At 45.7% G+C, this 21,276-nt stretch overlaps 1 protein-coding gene across 2 annotated transcripts in view; it reads left to right on the top strand.

Moving 5' to 3' along the window:
• The window catches only part of GRIN2D (glutamate ionotropic receptor NMDA type subunit 2D), a 1,678,351-nt gene extending 1,662,215 nt beyond the window's left edge, over positions 1-16,136 (top strand). For both annotated transcript variants that reach the window (XM_069637325.1, XM_069637330.1), the window contains exon 13: positions 12,577-16,136. In XM_069637325.1, coding sequence (XP_069493426.1) covers positions 12,577-14,082 — 1,506 coding nt within the window. In that variant the 3' untranslated portion in view covers positions 14,083-16,136. The remainder of the gene's footprint in view (positions 1-12,576) is intronic.
• Positions 16,137-21,276: the final 5,140 nt, after the last annotated feature.

Genomic DNA, 21,276 nt, shown 5'->3' with positions numbered 1-21,276 from the left:
CTTCTTGCACCCATGGGTGTGCTGGAAGCATGCCTTACACAGGTGGCTGGACTGTGCTCTTCACAATAATGTGTGCAAGGGGGGTGACCAACACACCATTAACCCTACAGCACAGCCCCGGGAAATGTGCAGGCCACCTTTTTGAATGAAATGACCTGCACATTTCTAAAACTAACACACATGAAACAGGCACATCTGAGACATTTTTTATTTCTGTTACTTTGTGTATTTGACACTATGGGCCTGACTCACAAAGCGTTTTTCAATGGGATTTCCCGTTGTAAAACGCTTTGTGAATCAGGCCCTCTGTGTTTTTTTAAGATGTTTGTCAGCTTAAATACAGTTTGTTTTGTTTTTTATATTAAGGAGACGGGCAGGTGCAAGCCACTAGTTGATCAGACGCTTTAGGCCAGACACTCAAATCATTTTGGGGGGTAAGTGAGGAGATGTTCGAGTGAATCATCTCACTTGCGCCAAAAAAGGAGCAGCCCAATTCACAAAAGTCATTTGAGTCAGTACATCTCAGGTGCTCTAATTCAGATGCCCCTTCCCCCGCTTTGAGCAGTTGTTCAAATAAGGGGACGTTTCTATGTAATGATTATGCATGATTACCTATGTAACTACTGCCGATTGGACTGTTCTGTAACTACCTATGGTTTACTGTATATAATTTAGCACCGTGTTACTTCCGGGTCCTGGGAGCATATAACACATGAAATAAATAAATAAAATCAAAATAAATACATTTCTGCACATGTAAAAGTGCAGCCCAAATTTACCAACAGGATGTGCTTTTAAATGCCCAGAAATGAGGGTCATTCCCCTGATTGTGTTGGGAGGAGGGTGCATATCTTGGGAGGGTGGTAGTTGCACTTACGTTTTTTACTGTCAGTGCATATTAATACAAATATATTATGTTATATTACAAATACATCGCTCAGGCCCACCATTCTGCGGTTCCATGTCATTTCATCGCGGGATGTTTTTTTCACAGGGCTTTTTTACCATGATTTTTTAATGGAAAAACCCATTGAATGTTTTTTAAATTATTTTGGGGGTTCCCTCTCAACCACCCCATTTTCTTTTAATTTGGATTTATTCCCAAACACCCACACCCCATATATATAATTTACTAACCCCCCCTAAAAAATTCTATGTTTTTTTTCTAAAAAAAATTCATGGCAAAAAACCTGCGAAAAAACATCCCGCGATAAAAGGACATTGGACTCATTCTGCATCTCATCAAGAGGGATTTTTCAAGCCGGTTGGACAGTTTTCTAATTTCTCGTAGGCCCTTATTTGTAGGGCAGGCTGAGTTGTCATTGACATGGCATATCTGGAGAAACCGAAAGAACAACTTTGAACTCAACGATAGGGGGAAGCACTGAGCATTGTTGGAGTGTACATGTCAGGCAGAAACCTGCAGAACTCAATTCACCAGTTAGCATCTTAGAAGACGAGACCAAATATCAAATGTATACCAGGGTGGACATCGTCATTCAAAACATCCGGGCTAGCCGAGATGAGCAAATACTTGCCACTTGGGACAAGCTCTCTGGCAAATGCCTGGGGAGTCCAGTCCATGAGGCAGGGGCAGGATGAAGCAAGTGCTTCCCAGAGAGTGACAAATAGGAGAAAGGTTTAAATAAATAAACAAAAAAGACAATGGAAAAAAAGAGTTAACAAAGAGGATGCTGGAAGACATGGAGGCCCCAGGGCACACGAAGCCACAAAAGCAGTAGATCTAAGAGCATTGAAAACCTGGCTATGTTCAGGGGAGAACCCCATTCAGAACATCTGTACGCCTGCAGGATAGTGTGGTAATGCATGCAAGGCTTGTGATAGGCCAGAACCAGCCCGTCAACAGGGTGAGGACCAATCAGATAGGGCACCATAGTATTCAGAATGGCATCACACCAATCACTTGATAACAGGGCTTAATTTGTAAAACAATAAGGGCCTAATTCACAGAAGTGTTTTATAATGTCAAAACCCCATTGGAAAACACTCTGTGAATTAGCCCAAAAGTTTTCTTACATTCCTGTGACAATGTCGGTGGACACCGCTGCTGCCACCCCCCATGGCTGCTCCCCATATTGTTGACATATTTGGGGTTACACTACAGCTCGCACCTGCTCGTTGTGGTTGATGGATGCACTGACAACCACCACTTCATGATTAAATGTTGTCTGAGACAATAAGTGCTGGTGCTTGAAAATAAGTCAGGGCTGAGCCCTCTGCACACCCTCATAAATTAAATGCTACTTGATGGTTAGCAGACGTGGCAGTCATTAGAGAAAATGAATCAGGTGTAGGTTAATAACATTGTGTAAAGAGGCATTAAGTTTTTTTTCCAGGCAACCAGACAAAAATCAGCAGAGTAAAAAACATAATCAGAAAAAACTGGACTAAAGCCCTGGAAGGCCTCTGTCTGCAGCAGCTGCTGAGTGCAGGGACGTCATTTCACCAAAATGCCAGGGGTAGAGGAAGTGACATCACACAAACCTTGACTTCTTATGACATCACAGGAAGTGATACCATTTAACCCCACCCTGAGGTGAAATCACGGGAAGCGATGGAACCTTTCAAAACAGGAAGTGGCATCACATAGCATTGTTCCTCAGTACACTACGAAAAATATGTCTATATCACTGTAATGTGATATACATTTCATACAAGAATGGCTCACCATGTGTTTCATTAATATCAGTGTGTATAGGCCCATATTACCAAATCACTGTAAATGCAAGCAGACGTCCATGGCCAAATGATAATGATGTGTTATTATATAGCACTTAAGCTTAAGTGCTTTACATAGAAAAAATATGCATACAATATCACCCAACCAACGAGAAAGCCAGCCACTCCAGAAACAAAGAGCCACATGACGCTGTCCACAGCTAAACATCTCCCATTTAAATATATATATTTTTGGGGTAGCAAGGGAGACCACAGGGGTAACAAGGGCGACCTCAAGACCCCAAATAACATCCCTGACTGAGAGGGAAGTGATACAGTGATCCACGGTCAATAGCTGCAGATTACCATGGGACAAGCAGCCAGCAGGGCGCTGACCCACTAAATGTTTTGCTGAAAAACCTATTGGTCGCTTGTTGACAGAAGGGTGCTAACTGCAAGATGCGGTGAAGTCCTCAGGGCACCAGCAAAGTCAGCCGGTAACGTGCACCCTAGGCAAGTTCAATGTCCTGAATATGTTTCTATGTCACAAGACTGCCAACATGGGGCAGCTGCTGGGGCCCACGGCGCCCATTTCAAATAGAAATATTGAAATGTCTTGATGCTGTCTCTGTGCACTTGGGTGTCAAACACTGGACGAGTAGAGTTTGACCAATAGTATAAAACGCTTCACAGAGAGACCTCCACAACTCTGCCCACTGTGTAAATAATGCAGTCCCTATGACATCACTGTCATCCTGTGCCATGGCCAGTACCCGCATCGTCACATGTCTAGTAGTCAGCTGCTGTGAACATCTAATTGCATGGCTTTACTCACTTACTTTGCCAAGGAAAGGAAGGTTTGCTACCAAGTTGCTCGCATCAGCAGAGTCTTGAGTGGGTTTGTTTACGTCTGGGTGAACGAATGATGTTTCGGGAGCTTATTATTGGCAATTTGGCCTAGGCTCAGGGAATGGGAGGAGGTTTTTGTTTAGGTTGAGGCTAGACCTGTGTTAAGTTTGAAGAATGAAGGTTCTAGTGTGAGCGTGAGTTGTCTGTTTCCCACTTTTGTAAAGCAGGCTCCAGATGAAGTTACGCCACTCTTGGTGGAGTGGAGTCAGCGGAACTCTTGGCCCTTGAGGACGCTCTTCCGGATCAGATTTGATGCTGTTGCATGGAAATCAACAGCAGCATCAACAATGTTTTTCAATTGCTGCCCAACGCTGAACATCACGTTTTCACTTTTAATGCTCCAATGAACTTTGTGTAGGAACAATCACATCCAATGTTACCATGGCTGTCCCCTCACCCTCGACTCGAGGGTTTGAGCCATAATAAAACATGAAACCCTTGAGGCCGCAAAGGTGTTAGGAAACCCGCAAGCAGGTCAGGCTGAGAAATAAGGTCATCTCCTTAAATTAAAGTGATGAACGTTATAGATCCAAAGGGAGCATTTGACCTGTGAACAATGGCTTTGCTGTAGTCTGCTTCTGCCAGTCACCGAGGTTTGACCTACTGTACCTTCTAAAGTCCGCAGCCTAGGATTGTACAGCCTTGTTGCGTCACCTTTTGCAGTTTAGGATTGTACAGTCTTGTCGCTTCATCTCCACACAAAAAAAAAAAGTGAAACGAGGTTTTAGGGAACAAAAGTTATTGGTGTGGCTAGGTTGAAAATAATGCACTGGGGATACTGATATACAAGTCTTTACAGTTGGATTAATTGTAATTCCAGATAATGGCTTTCCCATCTACATATGTTATAATATGTCAAAAAAGTCAGATAGTGAGCACACATTCATAGTATAGTTTTGACTAGTATCACAAGGGTTCCATGTCATTTCACCAACCCCCTTCTTTCCGACGGGTGTTTTGCGGCAGAAGTTTTGCAGAAAAACTTTATCGAATTTTTTTAACAACTATTTTTAAGGGGGTTCCCCCCCAAACCCCCAGTTAATTTAGTTTTTTATTTCCCTTCCCCTGCAACCCTTTATTTACCGTTTCCCACCCCCCAAAAATGTCAATGGAAATTTTGGGCAAAACTCCCACGGCAAAACACCCGTCGGAAAAACGGGCATCGGCACAAGGACGCAATACCGTCACAAGGCACTCGAGTGCAATCTCACCACTTCTGAATGCCTATTAAAGAGTCATTCATTCATTCATTCATTCATTCATTCATTCATTCATTCATTCATTCATTCATTCATTCATTCAAAAGAACACTTACGCTGAGTAATGCAAATAAGATGAAGGGTTTGCCTGTCAAACTAATCACGAATCAGTCCACTAAGGGACTGTCACTTCTTTTGGAGCGAATGCACTTAACTACTCCATGACACACTTATACGAAAAGGTAAAGAACAGGGAACTGTGCTTGTTTGTAATTCTAATGCAGATGTGCTGGGTTTAAAGCGCATTGTGTCCTTTTTGTGAGGTGGGTGGAGTTATGCAAACGATGCTACTTTTTGGAGTGCAAGCCATGGGAGCTTGGACAATGCACAAGTGACCCTCGAGCCGACTGTAAAAAGTTGGCTCAATGTATTACTTTACGCTGCGTGTTCTGTACTCTGCTTTATAGAGCCAAAGCTGCGGCCCAGTGAACAAGCGGTTTATTTAGTGCGGTTAAAGAACGTTAAATCAATAACACAGAGTAAAGAAATCGACCGCCGCCAAGACCTGTAACTGTAAATCCTGAGCTTGGAGTCACCGCATGTCAACAGGAGCTAAGCTCCGGCTAAGGTCAATCATATCCTCCAAGAGCGTTCCAGCTCCAGGTCTTGGTGCTGGAAGACAATGGGCGGAGCTGCCGTCACTGCAATGAAGGAACATTTTATTTCTGGCCCAAGTCTTCACGCTCTATGCATCTTAGCGATGCCTCAGACTAAACCTAGTCCGCGGGCCTCACTATTTGTTGTAGTACTCCCAGTCGTGTAGGCCGAAGCATCTGCTAGATTTTAAAACACGCCCTTACGTTCTGTTAAATGATTAAATGCCTGAAAGTGTGCAGTACACAATGAGGTCAATTGTTGGCTTGCACGAGACCTAGGACAGAGGCTGGGTGAGAGGGGAGGCTGGAAGGAGCTGAAAAGGAGGAACCCCCCTCATCCCCAACATGCACAATACACCCCTCCTCCCTGGCCTACTCATCTTTTCCCAGTAATAGTTCTTAAAAGAAATGACTGTTTAATCCGTCCTTGAAGAAGGACGTTTACAGCTGAATTCCCCTACAAGCTTAAGTCTAATACATGTTGGATACCTTGAGCAGGTGTACCTCGATGTGTGACCTCTTATATAGGGGAATGACTTTCATGCCCTAGCCCCACGAGGCTGCGCATTATCCAGCAATTCCCCTGTAAACATCTAGGCTTTATTTACAGGAATGAGGGTGCACACATGATTTGAATGATCGACCTTGAAGGTTCTTTGATGACTTGCCTGAAAACTGTGTGAAGCATTGCCCATTCTCAGCTTTGCTCCTGACAAAGCCCAGATTCACTTTGTGGTCTGTCCGTGATGACTCCCAGTAGGCAGCAGCACCCTCAGCAGAATTGGCGCCCACCCCCCTCCCCGTGGAGCCCCTAGTCAACAGGGGGAGGGGAGTCGGAGGTAGAAGCACCACTTTTCTTTCTAACTCTCCCCGCCGTGGCACCTGGCAGTTAATCTCTGGAATAGGGCACTCATGCTAATGCATGAGCGTCCTATTCCAATGAAATCCGCCTCGGACCCGTGTCGGAGCGGGGACGTAATCATCTGAATAGGGTGCTGATGCTAAGCACTAGCACCCTATTGTTATTAAATGCACCCCGCCGCTGCAGGTGCATTTAATAACAAAAGGGAGTCTGCCGAGCCTTCTCCTTCTTCTGCTCACAAAGGTTTGATTAGTGTAATAATAGTAGCCTTGAAAAAAGCTCCAATAGGTCGAAACACGTGTTGGCAGTACTTCCTTTAAACTCCTCACTCAATAAAGAACAATACACTTCTAATCAACCATCTTTGATTGATCACAAACAGAGTTATCTTACAGATTTTGCAATGTCAAAATTATTGTTTCGTCACACGATGAAGAGTACATGTTGGTCTGGACAATATTCTCTACCATTTCATATTCCGGCTCGCACTAAGCTGGTGGTGTCATAATGCCCATCCTCTCCCTCTAAGCTCTGCGCGGGATAGATTGCATACTGGTTTAGATTGTTGGTCCCAGTAGTATACAGCTTGACACCGAGCTGCGCTCTCATTAAATCTCCGGCGCAGAGCTCTGCTTTGGTAATGCACGAATTCAATCACAGAATTATGCATAATCATCCCCAGAGTCAATCGTTTATAACTCTACCACTGATTAAAGAAAAACCTGTTTAACGCAGAGCTCTGTGGTTGATCAACAGATATACACGGAATTTGGCACTGATTAATGCCCAAGCGGTCTCAACGTCCTGCTGCTGGTGAAAAGGGGCATTAGACGACAATAGCCAGAATTGCACATAGCTGTGGTACTTGGTTATATACAGATATGCATAGAGCTTTGCTTCTCTGATACAGAGTCCCACGCTGAGCTCTGCTGTAATATCCTGGACATTCTATCAAAAATGCTAATTTCTCACACAAGGGGTCCTGAGGCTGTCACCGCTTCTAACGGAGTGTGGTTTGTTTTGATTTCTGTTGTTTTCTATGTGGGGGTGGGAGGGCTTGGGTTGAGCAGCTGGGCTCCAGGTTGGGTTTGGCTGTGTTCTTTGCTGGGCTTGGCTCGCAATGAGAATACCTAGACTGGACTGAACTCTGGGATAGGGTTATTTGGCCTTATTTGGCCCACTTCCTCTGGTGGGATTTACATTGGACTGAGCCAGGCTTTTGGCTGGGATGTGGATATGGTCAGGACTGGGAATCAGTGTGTGCTCAGGCTTAACTGGTTTTCATGGAGGCTGTTAGATTTTCCATGGATGCGATCTGGGCAGGATTCTCAAATCCTTGGTAGGTCTAGGCTTTGAACATCTGGAGCCTCTAGCAGAGCTGTGCTCCAGGTAAAGGATGGCTTTCAACAGCCAGAGCCTCTAGCAGAGCTGTGCTCCGGGTAGGGGATGGCTTTGAACAGCCAGAGCCTCTAGCAGAGCTGTGCTCCGGGTAGGGGATGGCTTTGAGCAAGGTCTGGGATCTGGAGTGTGGTCTGGGTTTGAGCTGATCTGAGCTCTGGGCAAGGCTTGGCTTAATGAAAGGGATCTCTGGGAGCTCTGAGCTATTATAGGTCCAAAACGTAAATGTTCTCAGGACTCTGATGTGCTTGCCTGGGCTGGCCTCTACATGGGGGTAGTCTTAGCTGAGGCGGGTTTGGGATGATACCCGACTGGACTAAGATGGGATGAGCTTCAGGCTCTGGCAGGTTTGAGGTGCAAACTGTGCTGGTCTCCAGAGATAGCTCTGCACTGATGTAAGCACTAGTTTGACTTGACACTGCACTCTTCTTTGGGCTGGGATCAAGTGTGGGTCTGCACTCTTGCTGTGGCTTGGGTAGTCTGGATTCTGTGTTTTCCCGAGCTCGAGTTGAGAAAAGAGGCGGCCAGAGCTCTGGGCCATGCTGTCACCATTGCTGGGCACTGAATACATCCGGGCTCGGGACAAAGATGGTGTGTATGAAAAAAGCTGGGTTTTAGGTAACACGGCTAGACCGTGTGCAGAGCATGGCTCAGGGCAAGCCAAGACAGCAAGTTTCTTCTAAGCATGCCAGCCCTGGCACACTGTGCTCAAAGGGTCCCTTTTTTATTGCATTAAAAACTGAATTAATGTTGATATGTATAAATATTAAATCAGTAGCTTTGACTGACATGTATTTTGAGAAACTGTTAAAACACCAAAATATCTATTCACAGATATGTACTTCGCAGCCCGTGCTCACGCTCTGACAAAGAGAACTCCTGTGAGGAGGTCACCCCTTTCTGAACCCACTCCTCTCTATCTACTCCCCAATGGCCCCAGACCTTTGAATGGCACCCACCAGCCATTAAGGAGGTCTCCGAAAATCCGTAAATGTCAATCCACCTGTGCCATCCTACAAGTGAAATGAGTCAAAGCCCCCCCCCCCTATTTCCTACACATTATGATTGGTGTAGTCTCCCCTCTGGGCAATTTTACATCCCAATGTCCTCCCTATATAAGCATTAGGGTGATCACCCCAGCAACGACCTCAGTGCTAGCGTTCGCCCCTCATCTTTTGCATTTACCATAAGGGGACTCTCCGTACTACTTCTTCTTGAAGTTGAGGCACAGATCCTCCCCCCCTGATCCCTGTAATGTTCAATTACTGTTCATCCTGGGAAGCTAGGACCCAGAAGTAAAGAGAGGAGGGTTGGTCACCGGATTTCCGAACACCACTACCGTCTTCGTAGGGAACAGGAAGTTGGGGGGGACAAGGGTCATCTGGTGTCAGAGAACCACAGTGAGAGATAAGCTCTCTCAGAAGAAGAGCAAGTGTTACAGAGGGACTCTAAAAATAAAAAATAATAGTGGAATGATATCACCTTTAATTTCATACCAGGGCCATACTTATGCAATAAGCCCTGAGCTGCGGGGGCATTACTGAGTCAGGTAATGCCCCGGGGTCCCTAGTTACAGGGCTTTGCCTCGCTTCACGCGGGCCTGTAACTATGGGCCCCAGGGCATTACCTGACTTAGTAATGCCCCCGTGGCAAGGGGCTTATTGCTTTTAATACCCCGGATCGCAAGACTAAGGGACTAATAGTATTCTTTTTCTGTTCCGAAATACTGCAGCGTTTCCAAACAGAAAAAAAATAAAATGTTTAAAAAAATGCCTGCCAGAGTCCGTTTTCCTTTTCCATGGCACCCATTGGGAGCGGACGTGGTGGGGACAGAAGTGTTCACAGCACGTTCGCTCCTAAAAAAGGAGAAAAAAAAAGTAAATGGGGTTGGCAGGGCAGGGAGGGCATTGTTTGCAGGCGAGGGGGGAGGAAGAAAGAAAAAACTTATCTGAATCCCCGGCGGGGGAGGATGGCAGCCGCCAACCGCCAGCCATGTGGAGGCTCGGAGCAGGGATTGCCCCATTTTGAGCCTCCTCATTGGCTGAGGGGCTGCAACAACCCCCACCGGGGATGAAGATTCGAGGGATTCTGCGTGGGGTATGGACCGGGCGACAGCCCATTAGATTGCGTCTAACAATCTGATTGTCTCTTGCCGGGTACTAATACAGAACATTTCCTCATTGCCTTCCACGCCAGTTATCAATGACCTCTAGCATAATCCAGGGTTGCTGGGCTGTCTATATACACTGTCTGTATACTGGCCATAATAAGGACGAGGCAAGTACCTGGCCCTGTTACCCAGACACAGATTATGACTTCAGGAAAACTAAGATAAAGTTCCCGGGTACCAGCACTGCTCCCTCAAGAAGAAACCTGAGGCAGTGGAGGCTGTGCCTCTTGGACTACCCTTATGGCTTCTCGCCCTCCCTGTGCTTCCTCTCATTTCCACTCCTTCTCTTTTCTTGCTCCAGTTTCATGGAACTCTCTTCCCCGCAACATCCGAGAGTCCCCACTGATTTTTTCAAAACAAAACTAAAAGCCTACCATCAGCCTGCTAGTTAACATTTTTCCCTCCCCTCGAACCTGCCTCTACCCCTTGTTTCCTCTTCCTCCACTATAGCACTTCACTCATCATGGTCACATCCCAAGCACAGCTGGCCGTACGTCTACCTGCACTTAAAAATGTCCAGTGTTCTTTGCCCTTAATCTATGTTTGTCTACTTATGTATTGTCCCCGGTGACTGTTCCATTTACTTCCCTCCACAACAATGTCCCTCAAACCCCATTCTAAGAAGCTCACTGCGTGCTGTCACATCTGATTTTCATCTATTGTACATTCTTTTATTGTTCTTCCTGTTTAGAAATAAATAAATAAATACATAATTTGTGTTTCCTCCCTGCAGAAGACTGAGCCAACATATGTATGTATAAGGTTATTCTCTGCTGAGCTACTCAGAGTCATGGTAAATACAAGTGCAGGAATTACATAGGTGTGCCTTTTGTAATAGATCAAACTTGATTGACACAATATACACCTTATTAGGTTGTCTGTATAGAATCTTAAAAGATAGGTAATAAGTTAGGTCAATACAATTAGAAACAAATGTGGCAATCTAATTTTAGGTGCAGGGGAGAAAACCACAACCTGCGCATCTAGGTTTGATTGGATGGATGCAAGTAATATTCAAATCTTTTGATTTGATGCCCCTGATGAAGAGCTTTCTCGAAACCCGTTGGGCCATATGTATATTAAATCCATGAATTTGATTACAACTGAACGGTTATTTGAATAATTTCTAGTATTGTAATCTGAACTTCTTAAAATTGGAATATTACACGCATCAATCCAATCAAATCGATAAGTAGCATACGTTGGCCCCTCTTAAGGATCCATTTGCTTCTTCTTATTAAACATTTGGCTGCTTTGGGCCATATGAAAGTGTGCAGGGGACGGGAGTTCCCCATCAGGGAACCATCTCTTCTCCTTGTGTAATAGATGCCAAAGCCCTTGCGTGCAAATGCTTTCATTCATGAGTCGGAAAGGGAGAAAGGAGGAAGGTGTGGGGAGACCGCGCCATGCCGATCTTGGAGGGCACGAATTGAGAGTCGTGATGATGAGCATGATGAAAAACTATGTATTTCAGAGGTGTCCATGTAATGCCCTTCCGTGGTGGCTAACCTGCGGCCCGGCTGATGTTTTGGCCTACAACTGCCATTAGCCCTGGCCAGTTTAATCAAAGGTGTAGGATCATGGGGGTCATAGGCCAAAACATCAGGAGGGCTGCATGTGACCCACGTCTTTACTTCCTTGTCCATATGTCTCACTGATTATTGCCTGGCTGCACCTCCCCACCTGCAAATACAGAGGTATGGAACTTGTAGTTGGTATTTCCTGTGTGCTAACAGGGCACCCTCACAATAGAGGGACAGTAGAAGGCTGGCTGTAATGTAATGCACACTCGCTGGATAGATAACTGCAAAGTTATCTATACAGCCCCCCTTTTCCCCTACTCTTACCTGCCAAGAAACCAACCCTGGCACACTACTTCTCCTCACTTTATGATAATGTCAATTGGTTAATATGTACCTGTGTTAATATTAATCTGTGTTATCCTTAATATTGTTTTACGAAAGCTCGTTCAAACTCTGTAACTGTAACAGCGCCTCAATGCCCATGGGTTGTATGTGCACTATACAAATGAAATAAATAAAAAAATAAAGGGAGGCTGCCCTATATGGAAACCTGTGCATTGAAGGACAGGCCGGCGCCTCAGTAAAGGTAAGCCACACGGCTATCGTCTTATTGACTGATTGCCTGCTAGGCCAGCCAGCCTCTGGGTCCCTGCATTACCTTACCCGCTTTATTGCAAGAGCACTGCCAGGATTTCCTACTCTCTCCCTGGCATTGCAGATGACTTGAAAAGGTGGTAAGAGAAATAGAAAGGGGGAAGAAAAAGTTCATTGGACAGGGCGATCAGCCTTTCCTGTTTTTGGTGTTGAAAAAAAGAGAAAATATTATATAAAACCAAAAGCACATCATTTTAATGTATATAGTTAACAATTCAGCCGAAAAAGAGCACCAGTAAAAGGTTTATGTCCCCACTGCATGCGTCAATAACAGCCTTTCCTTGTTTAAGTTGGTATTACTGGCTCTGTTGCAATGCTTGTTTTTTCAAACCACTCTTTGTTAAATTAAAGCCTGGCCCTTTGATCGATCTCTGCAGGCAGCAACACACTGTGTATATTAGTGTAGACATCTGTGCCATCTCTTTGTCTTTGACGGGGGTGCCCTTGCTCATCACACGGTTGTGCTGAATGCTGATGGATGGAAAACAAGAGCTCATCTTATTCCCTTTCTTTCTCTCCTTTACAGGGCATGTACAGTTGCTGCAGTGGCGACGAACCCAAGGTCAAGGACCAGCAGCTGCCCATCCTGAACCACTGCTACCCGCCGCAGCGAATTGCAGCGCTCTCCAATTCTGTGGGGCCTCCTCCTCTGCCCACCCCGCCACTGCCTTGCTCCAATTTCCTGCCCCGGGAGAGGCGAGTAGTGGAGCGGTGGCGTCACGCCCGCAGCCCCAATTGCTACAAGGACCTCTATCCCCCTCCACAACCCATGCCTAACCCTGTCGCCAAGACGCCAACCAATCGTCACCCTCTCAAGAGCGCCTTTTCTGATGGCTTCCATCGGTACTATGGCCCCATCGAGCCAGAGGGGCTCTCTGATCACCTGGTGGAGACAGGCCAAGCTTTCAGCAAGGAGAAGAAGATGGCGGCCTGTCAGATGTCTCCTCCGACCCAGCGGGATCATTTCCTTGAGAACCCACCATCCTACTTTGCAATAGTCCGTGAGAAAGATGGCCCTGAAGCCACAGGCTGGCAGGCAAAGATGCCGCGTGGACATTATGAAAGCTTCCCAGTGGGCAAGGAACGTACTCCAAAGTCAACGGGGGCCTCCCGGGCAAGCAGAACTCCAGAGACGGTGGTCAAGAAGTTTGATCACTTGGGTGGGAGCTACCAACAGAAGGGGACCCTCTCCTGCGACATAGATTGTGAAATGCATAGAGAAGGGGTTGCCACTGGGAGCAGCAGCAGGCCTGGTAAGGTAGGGATGGATGTTTTTGAGGGTCCCCATTACGGCTATTCCCGTATCTCCTATGAAGATGATCGAACCTTTGGCAGAGACTTCCACCACCGCCGGGATGACCTGGAACCGGATTCAAAACCGCTGTCGCAGCATAAAAAATGCCCTAGCCGTGCTCATATCTGTCGGAGTCACTCTCACCCTCTGGTTATGGGAGGCAGCTTCCCAAGTCAAAACAAGTACCCCGACATCTCAGACTCCGACTCGGATGTGTGCGAAAGGGAAGGCACCTGTGTGAAGCCTGATTTGGATCATAACTGCTGGTATTCTCCCAACTACTTCTGTACGTACCCGTCTCGGGAGCGACAGGCATCAATGACAGCCCGCAAACCCATGAGATACTGGTCAGTCGATAAGCTGGGCAAGTATCGCCAGTTCAGTAAGGAATATCTGCCACCCACATGCCATGGATCATGTTACTGCAGTAGCCTGGACATGTTGCCACCTCCCTGCCACAAAGAACCACGCTACTTCAGCAGTTGCTCTGAGGAAAAGCTAGAGAGGAGGTTAGGCTGGGAGCCTGTCCGTAGCCATTGCTCTTGCCACCACCACCACTCATGCGACATAGCCCCTATCCACCCCACTTCCCGCAGCCTGGAGGACCTGAGCCGGTGCCACTTGCGGTGCCACAGACACGTGTTCTCGCCAGAGTGCCTACCTCGGGCCAGCCACAGTGGCAGCCTTTACACCAGGAGGGGGTCAGCTCACTTTTCCAGTCTGGAATCAGAAGTATGACCTGAGCACCACGGAGGCCACCACAGGACCATCTCAAGGCCTTAAAAGACCCCCTGGGAGTGGCAGAATAATACACAGGCAATGTGGAAAGCAAAACTGACTGTATCTCTGCTTCAAACTGGACCATCTCCCACGCCCCCTCTTTCTCCTACTCATAGGGAAGACTGATGGGGCTTGATCTGGCTTCCTGGTGATGGACTTCAACCATATGTTCTACCAGCAAAAGAGGCCGGTTTGTGTACAAGACAAGCTTCAACTGCCCCATCTTGACAGGAGGTCAGAATTGTCGAATGAAAAGTTGAGCCCGCATCTGCTGGCTGGGCCAGGACACGCTGCGATTTTAGAGTTTGACTTTCTTGGGTGTCTTTCCTGGGATCACAAAGTCTCTACAGACCAATGTATATGATAAAAGAGCCATTGAAAGAATGAGGTCACAACACTGTATGGGAGTGACAAAACCACTGAACTTGACTGAGCTCCTTCCATTGAGTCTACCCAATGATTTGGAAGGACATCTCGGACAAGACCTTCGTGGACCCCGTGGTCACACGACAAAGTGGGCGTGGCCGCTCGTGTGCCTACAAGCGTGCCTGAGATCAGGAAGGCGAGAGAATTCAGAATTAAGTGACCACACAAAGAGAAGGACGACAGCAACTTTTTTCATTCTCTCTGCTTCCCTTTGTACTCCTGGCGAAATGTTAAGGGCTTACCTAGGCGTTTGTAACTCTTTTAAGCACACTGCAATAGTCACAGAGATAGATGAACCTATATGAGAATAGTATCCTTGAATTACTAACCAATAACCCTCCTCCTAGAAGTAATTTGTCACCATTCTAACTCTGCCAAGTCGAGAGAATTTGCCAAAGGCCGCTTTGCTGTTCTCAGCTGCTAGGGTGATGGAAATCATGAGAAGAATGGAGATAGGAAGTGCTCTTGGTAGCTGTATTAACTTTTTCTAAGTCATTTTCCTTCTTTTTTTTGGAGACAATACTGTGATATGTTAAAAAAAAAAGATACTGTGATTCTGAATAACCCCTGCTATGTTTTCTTGCCTCGTTATTTCATTGTATATATTTTCTCAGGTTTTAGGCCATAGCTTTACCAAATAACTTATCAACAGCAACTACAAAAATAAGTGGATGAACAGGGATCACAACAGTTGGGGCAGACTTTGGGAACCCCACTCAGGCTTGTGGGACACCTTCCCCTAGCTAACCATTCAGGGAGTTTGCCTATTATCGCGGTCAATATTCATTGCCATTTACCTATGGGACACCTCACCTTTCGCTGGCTTTGCTGTGGCCATGTGCATTAAGCTCAAAGCCCTGATGGTACGTTCAGAGCAGGTTAGTCCTTGTCACCAAATCCCCAATGATAACATTCTCCTAAGTGTCTCCACCAAACCCATAGAAAGCTGATTGGCACAAAGGTCCCGTTCATCTCCCACCCACTTGTTATTCTTACAGAGCTACGTGCAGCGAGGCCCACCGAAACTGACACAAGGACGCTATACAAGGCACTATACAATGATATTGACACTTGTAGGGGCTGTTTTGTCCAAACGGCATTCATATGTTCCTGAAATTGCCTCGTCGTCAAGGCAATCAGGGCCTTCTCCATAGACATTCCACAATGTTGACCCAACCTCCCAAGCCACGCCCCACAAGGGTCAAGACATTCCCCATCCTAGCTGGAGGCCATTTGCAGTTTCTTCCTTGTTTGCTGTTAGCCTACAGACGACAATGTATGGCAACGTCTGATTGGGAGGCACGAGGCAGACGACATTTGGCAAGAGGGATATGCCCCAGATCAAACAGGGTGTCACCACTAATCAAGAGCATGGAGTCAGAGAGCAGTTCAGCATACAAAGTGATACTCGGGTTGTGCAAGATAAGAATACCATTACGAAAATGTCAGCTGAATAACGCGTTTTGCAATACAGTCGACTCCAAAATGGGCCATCCCAAAATCATACTGTGCAGAGTGAAAGGGGTTAAAGAGTTAAACAGAAATGTAAAAAAAAAAAAGATGGGTGACAGCTAGGAGAGGAAACACTGAAAGCACGGGGGGTGCGCGCCCATTAAAGGGACAATAAAATAATGAAATGAGATTGCAAAAAAATTAACCTTGTTGGTTCGACCTTATTAGCAAAGATATTTTTCCGTAAGACATCTTTTTTTTACATTGAACACAACACAGATGTGTACCGGACACCCTAATGCTCACACAGAGCCCTCACCAGGGTACCTATTCCAGAAGCTGTCTGCCCTAAGTGCACTCATAGACCCTGCAATCGCAGGCTCTATGAAGCGGACGACCTCGGTGATGCAGTAACTGGTAATGTCTATGTATGCAACAGAATGCATGTTGAGCACACCAAGCACCTGTCTGCTGTATAGGGGAAGAGGTGCCTTACAAATGTCCAGGGAGAGGTTGGTATACCTGCAGTTTTGGGATCCAAGCTTTGGGAAGTGTTCTGCTTTGGGAGGGGTGTGCGTCCTGATGCTGTGAGTTTCTTTTGCTGGTATGGGGTGGGGAGGGGGAATGCTGGGCATGACTGCGCTGAAGGTGAGCCAAGCTGCATTGAAGGTGTCAGACGCCTGAAGCTGCAGCCAATGGAATCCTCTCAGGGCTTCAAGGGGTGTTGTTGAAGTGGTGTGCTGTGTATCTCAAAGGCAATGCTCACATAGTACAGGAAGAAGCACCCCCGGTTGATAGCCTTGCCCAGAGATCACACGCGAACAGAAAAGGATTTACACACAAAGGATGGACACAGATTACATGACACTGATAGAACATGAACAATGTAGGAACAGTGCTTCACAGAAATGTAGGAACGTCTTGGCAAACATACCGTTGCACAACAAACACACACATTAGAGAGCAGGGAACAAAGGAAGCAGGGGCGGAATAAAAACAGTAACACGCCACTACCATCCCACCCCCAGCAACCTTTGCCAGGAAATGAAAGAGACAAGAACCCGGCATTCGCGACAGGAAGTGCAACCAAACTGCTCAACCTCAGGATGCAGGGGTTTCATTGTTAAACTGTGCTAAGTCGGAAATCAGGGGTACACTGAGACATATTTCTGGATCAGGGAACCCGGTGCGATTCCTCTCAGAATAATGGAAACAGTGAAGACTGGCAAGCTCAGATATCAATGTGATGAACAAAATGGCTAACCCAGACTAGAAATAACACATCCACGAACAGCAGCACAGTGACGCAAACTCATGCTTTTAGAGTTTACTGATGATAGCCTGCGCGGGAGCTGCGATCAATCAAGGCCGAGACAGATACAGGTGTTTGGCTTCCTCCAGCTAGGCTTGCCCTAAAAAGGTGGATACAAAGCTGGGTGCAAGGGCTTCTGGGAAATGTAGTATTTGAAAGTTAAAAAAAGACATTCTGGCTGGTAAAATGTCACAATTGATCGAGAGGAGACATCTTCCATGCAATCCCAGGGCCAGTAAATCACGCTAGTTCTGGGCCGCAGTTTCCAGAGGCAAAGCCAACCATGGAAACGACATGGAGAATGCCAGCGGGCTGTGTCTATGAGCACACTGTGGCAGCAACCGAAAATAGTGATGACCACAATGAATTCAGCTCTGGAGACCAGATTGCACTCTGCAAACTAGTAGACTGGAGCCCTCCATAGATTCCTCAAGAAATGAAAGAAAAGCACATGAGAAGATGTATCAAATATATGCGGCTGGCTTGAGTCCATGGTTTGTATGTTACAAGGGCCAATGGTCACTACCCAAATCCGAGGCCATTTTCCTGCTGTAGCCGAAACAGAAATTTCTCTGAGATAGGGTTTACATGCGGGTGCATGTTAAAGGAGTTTTGGGTCCCCAATACTAAACACTTTGACTCTTCACTGGTAGATTTGCTTCCTGTACTATTTTCTTATCTCTTCCTGGTAAGATAGCTCTGTGGGGTAAGCACTCTCTGCTGAGACCTGTGTGTCACTTGCAGGTTAAAATCCTGGCAAGGCCAACTCAATCTTTTATTCTTCTGAGGTCAGTAAAGGAGTGCCAACTTTGGTTAGGTAATAGTAATTGTATATATAAATGTTCTATATATAGAACGTTGGGGAAAGTGTGATATATATACACATATATATATATATATATATTAAAGAGTTTACCCCCTCAGATACGTAGCGCTAGAGTATAGTTAGATCAGGGATGAGTTATTTGTGCATTGTAGCTTCATTTTCACGTTTAAATCCAGCTAAGATGGCAGGCTAGAAGGAAAACGTGATTATATGATTCTCAAATGCGATGCCCTTGTGATGGCCTTGCCAACAGCCATTGAAGGCACACCAGGATTGGAGTTCATACATGTCAACTCGTAGGGGTTTGTATACACGACTGAAGATTAATTAGCCTGTTCCTAAGTACTCTCAATGTATTTGCAGTAAGGGGCCAGAAGAACGTGGTGAAGATATCCCATTTATGCAAATATACAACTATGATTTCGGATTACAACTCCAATTGTCTTTCTTTCTTTTTAGTTGACCATGTGAAGCTTGTGCAAGTGATTGCCAGCAGGTGGTCTTGCTTCTGATTCACCAAAGGAGGCTTTGCATCTACACTTGGCATCCATAGGTCCCTGCGTTGTTTGAGTCCTGCAGCTTGTATTTTGTGTAGGAAGCTTGGCTGCACTGCTTGACTCTGAGAAGCGTCCCCTTTTTGTTCACTGTAGGAAGCTATCAATGGATTGGACCTTTGAGCTGCGAACTGAGCACAGGGACATGTATTTCATTGGTAATCGTTGAAAGCTTTTCCTTGTGGATTGACCTTATCATTTGTTTTTTGTTTTGTTTTTTGGTTAATCATAGCTAACTTTGCCGAAATTATGATTTTCAAAATGGTGCCTCTTTTGATGACCATATAATAATAATAATAATAATAAGAAGAAGAAGAAGAAGAAGAAGAAGAAGAAGAAGAATGCCTATTTAGGAAGGGCACACTACACACAGAAATGTCTGTAGACAAAATTAACAGAAGTTACTATTCCCCAACTTAATGGGAACCAAAAAACTACTCTTGGAAGAATTAATCAATGTGTCGACAAGTGTTTGGTTTGAACTTGTGACTGGGGCTGCCCCGAAATGCCAGGAGCAAGCCTATGACCTGCCGAGACCAGCGGTATTGGGCTCTTAATTTGACAAGAGCAGGTGTTGCCCTTATAGTCACACTATGGCTTTTGGCTTCTTGGGTTGATGGTAGGAACATCTGCCTCCTGTATCCACCAGAGCATCCTCGGCTTCTTTAAACGGGAAGCATTGCTTCTCTAGGTCTCCAGAATAAGACGTGTTTTGTCAAATGACAGGCATCCTTGCTTTTTTAACGTAATACAGCAATGTGTTTCTCCTCTTGGAATGATCAGATGATGAATGCTTTCTTGGCCTGGCCATCCAGAACGTAACTTCTTTGATTGACCATACAAGCTATCGCTCTAAAATGAAGACAAGTAGCCTTCCCAACCATCACTGCTGAGAGGAGTAATAAGGAAATTGGGAATAAAGGTACTCAGTGTACGTAAGCAGTCATTTCTAACCATCCCACTGTCCTTATGGAATGGAAAAAAAAATTAATAAGGAATGATTCCATGGAACAACCCTTTTCAAGGTGTCAGTCATCTGGGACGGTGTGTGCCAGATGTGTGTGAAGGACTATCAGAAAAGGAAAGGTTTGCGTCATTTTCCAAAGCTTAGATGGCAAGCTTCTAACATGAGGGCAAGTGAAGTAGAGCCTAGTGTCAATGACATCACTTACCAAGGCGCCCTCAGAAAAGGCTGGGTTGGATCAGAAAGGCCTGAACTTGCGAGCATAGTAATCGAAGTGGGACATATGTGGCCCCCTTTGCCAGAAGATATAGAACATGGTTGTCCAACTCCAGGCCCTGAGCGCCAGGAACCTGATCAGGTTTCAGGATAGCTCTCTGAAAATTCTTGAGAAAAAATATGCATACATTTAGAATCATTATATTCAAATGTATCTCATGAATATTAATGAGGAGTATCCTGAAAATCTGACATGTTTCCATACCTCAAGGCCTGGAGTTGGACAACCCTAATATAGAAGGACTTTCCCAGAGATAGCCCTGTGGGTAAGACAGCAGATCTTGAATGTGGCGCTTGCTGAGATGGGTAGCCAGTGCAGTGACTTTCTAAGTTCTCAGATGTGATTGTGCTGATGTAAATACAGCAGAATCGGCAACCTGTGACTCTTGGATCAGTTTACCCTGACGGCCACATTACATACAATTGCAATAATCCAAATGAGAATTAAACAGGCCATAATTAAATGAACTCTAGTCATAGATGGCATAAGGGAAAGAATGAATCTGAGTTCTTCAGCTGAAAATAAACTTCTCTAATGGCGATATTAGTTTGTGCTTTGAGAGGGAGACCAGAGTCCCACAATATTACAAGATTGTTCACTTTCTCTTTGGGGAGTGTAGTCAGGAGGAAAAATGATAGGATGGCATTTCAAGATGGATAGGCATTACAGGACCACAGGCTGCGAAAAAGATCATCCAAAAAAGAACACCTCCATTTTATCTGCATTAAGTTGGAGCCGGTTCCCCTGCATCCATCTGATGATGGCCCCCTGACACCGTGCCCAGCAGAAGCTGTGAATTGGTCTGGACAGCCATCCCACATGAGATGGATCTAAGGGTCATCAGTGTAGAATTGACAGACTAGCCCATGGGCAGCAGGAGGGTATAACCCCAGAGTCATATACGTGTTAAACAGAAATGGAGAAATATGTGATCCTTAGGGCACACCAAAAGTTGAAACTTTTATACGGAGCATTGATGATTGCTTGTGACACCTTTAAGGGATGAGTTGAACAACCCAAAGATAATTAGTATCCACTCTAGCAACCTGGAAGAGGCAGGAAACAACGATGGCAAAGACCGCTGTTTCCGAGGCTGCAGAGAGGTCCAACAGCAGCAATAGGCAGATTTTCCTTCTGTAGATCAAAGCCAACAGGCTGTTCCAAACATCCAGCAGAGCTAATGCAGAGTCATAGCACCTTCTCTATCCAGGTGGAGTTGGGTGGAGCAAACCTTATGGAACCTAGAACCACTGACAGCCAGCGTAGACCTATAGGTGTTCCTTTTCATCCCACATCAATGCTTCTTCCAGGCAGACTGTCACAGAAATCATCTTTGTTGCT

The sequence above is a fragment of the Ambystoma mexicanum genome, chromosome 1q, assembly GCF_040938575.1.
Source record: "Ambystoma mexicanum isolate Mex_15411 chromosome 1q, UKY_AmexF1_1, whole genome shotgun sequence".
Classification (NCBI taxonomy): Eukaryota; Metazoa; Chordata; class Amphibia; order Caudata; family Ambystomatidae; genus Ambystoma; species Ambystoma mexicanum.
Note: the sequence above shows the minus strand (reverse complement) of the source record. Positions and strands in the feature narration are given on the sequence as shown.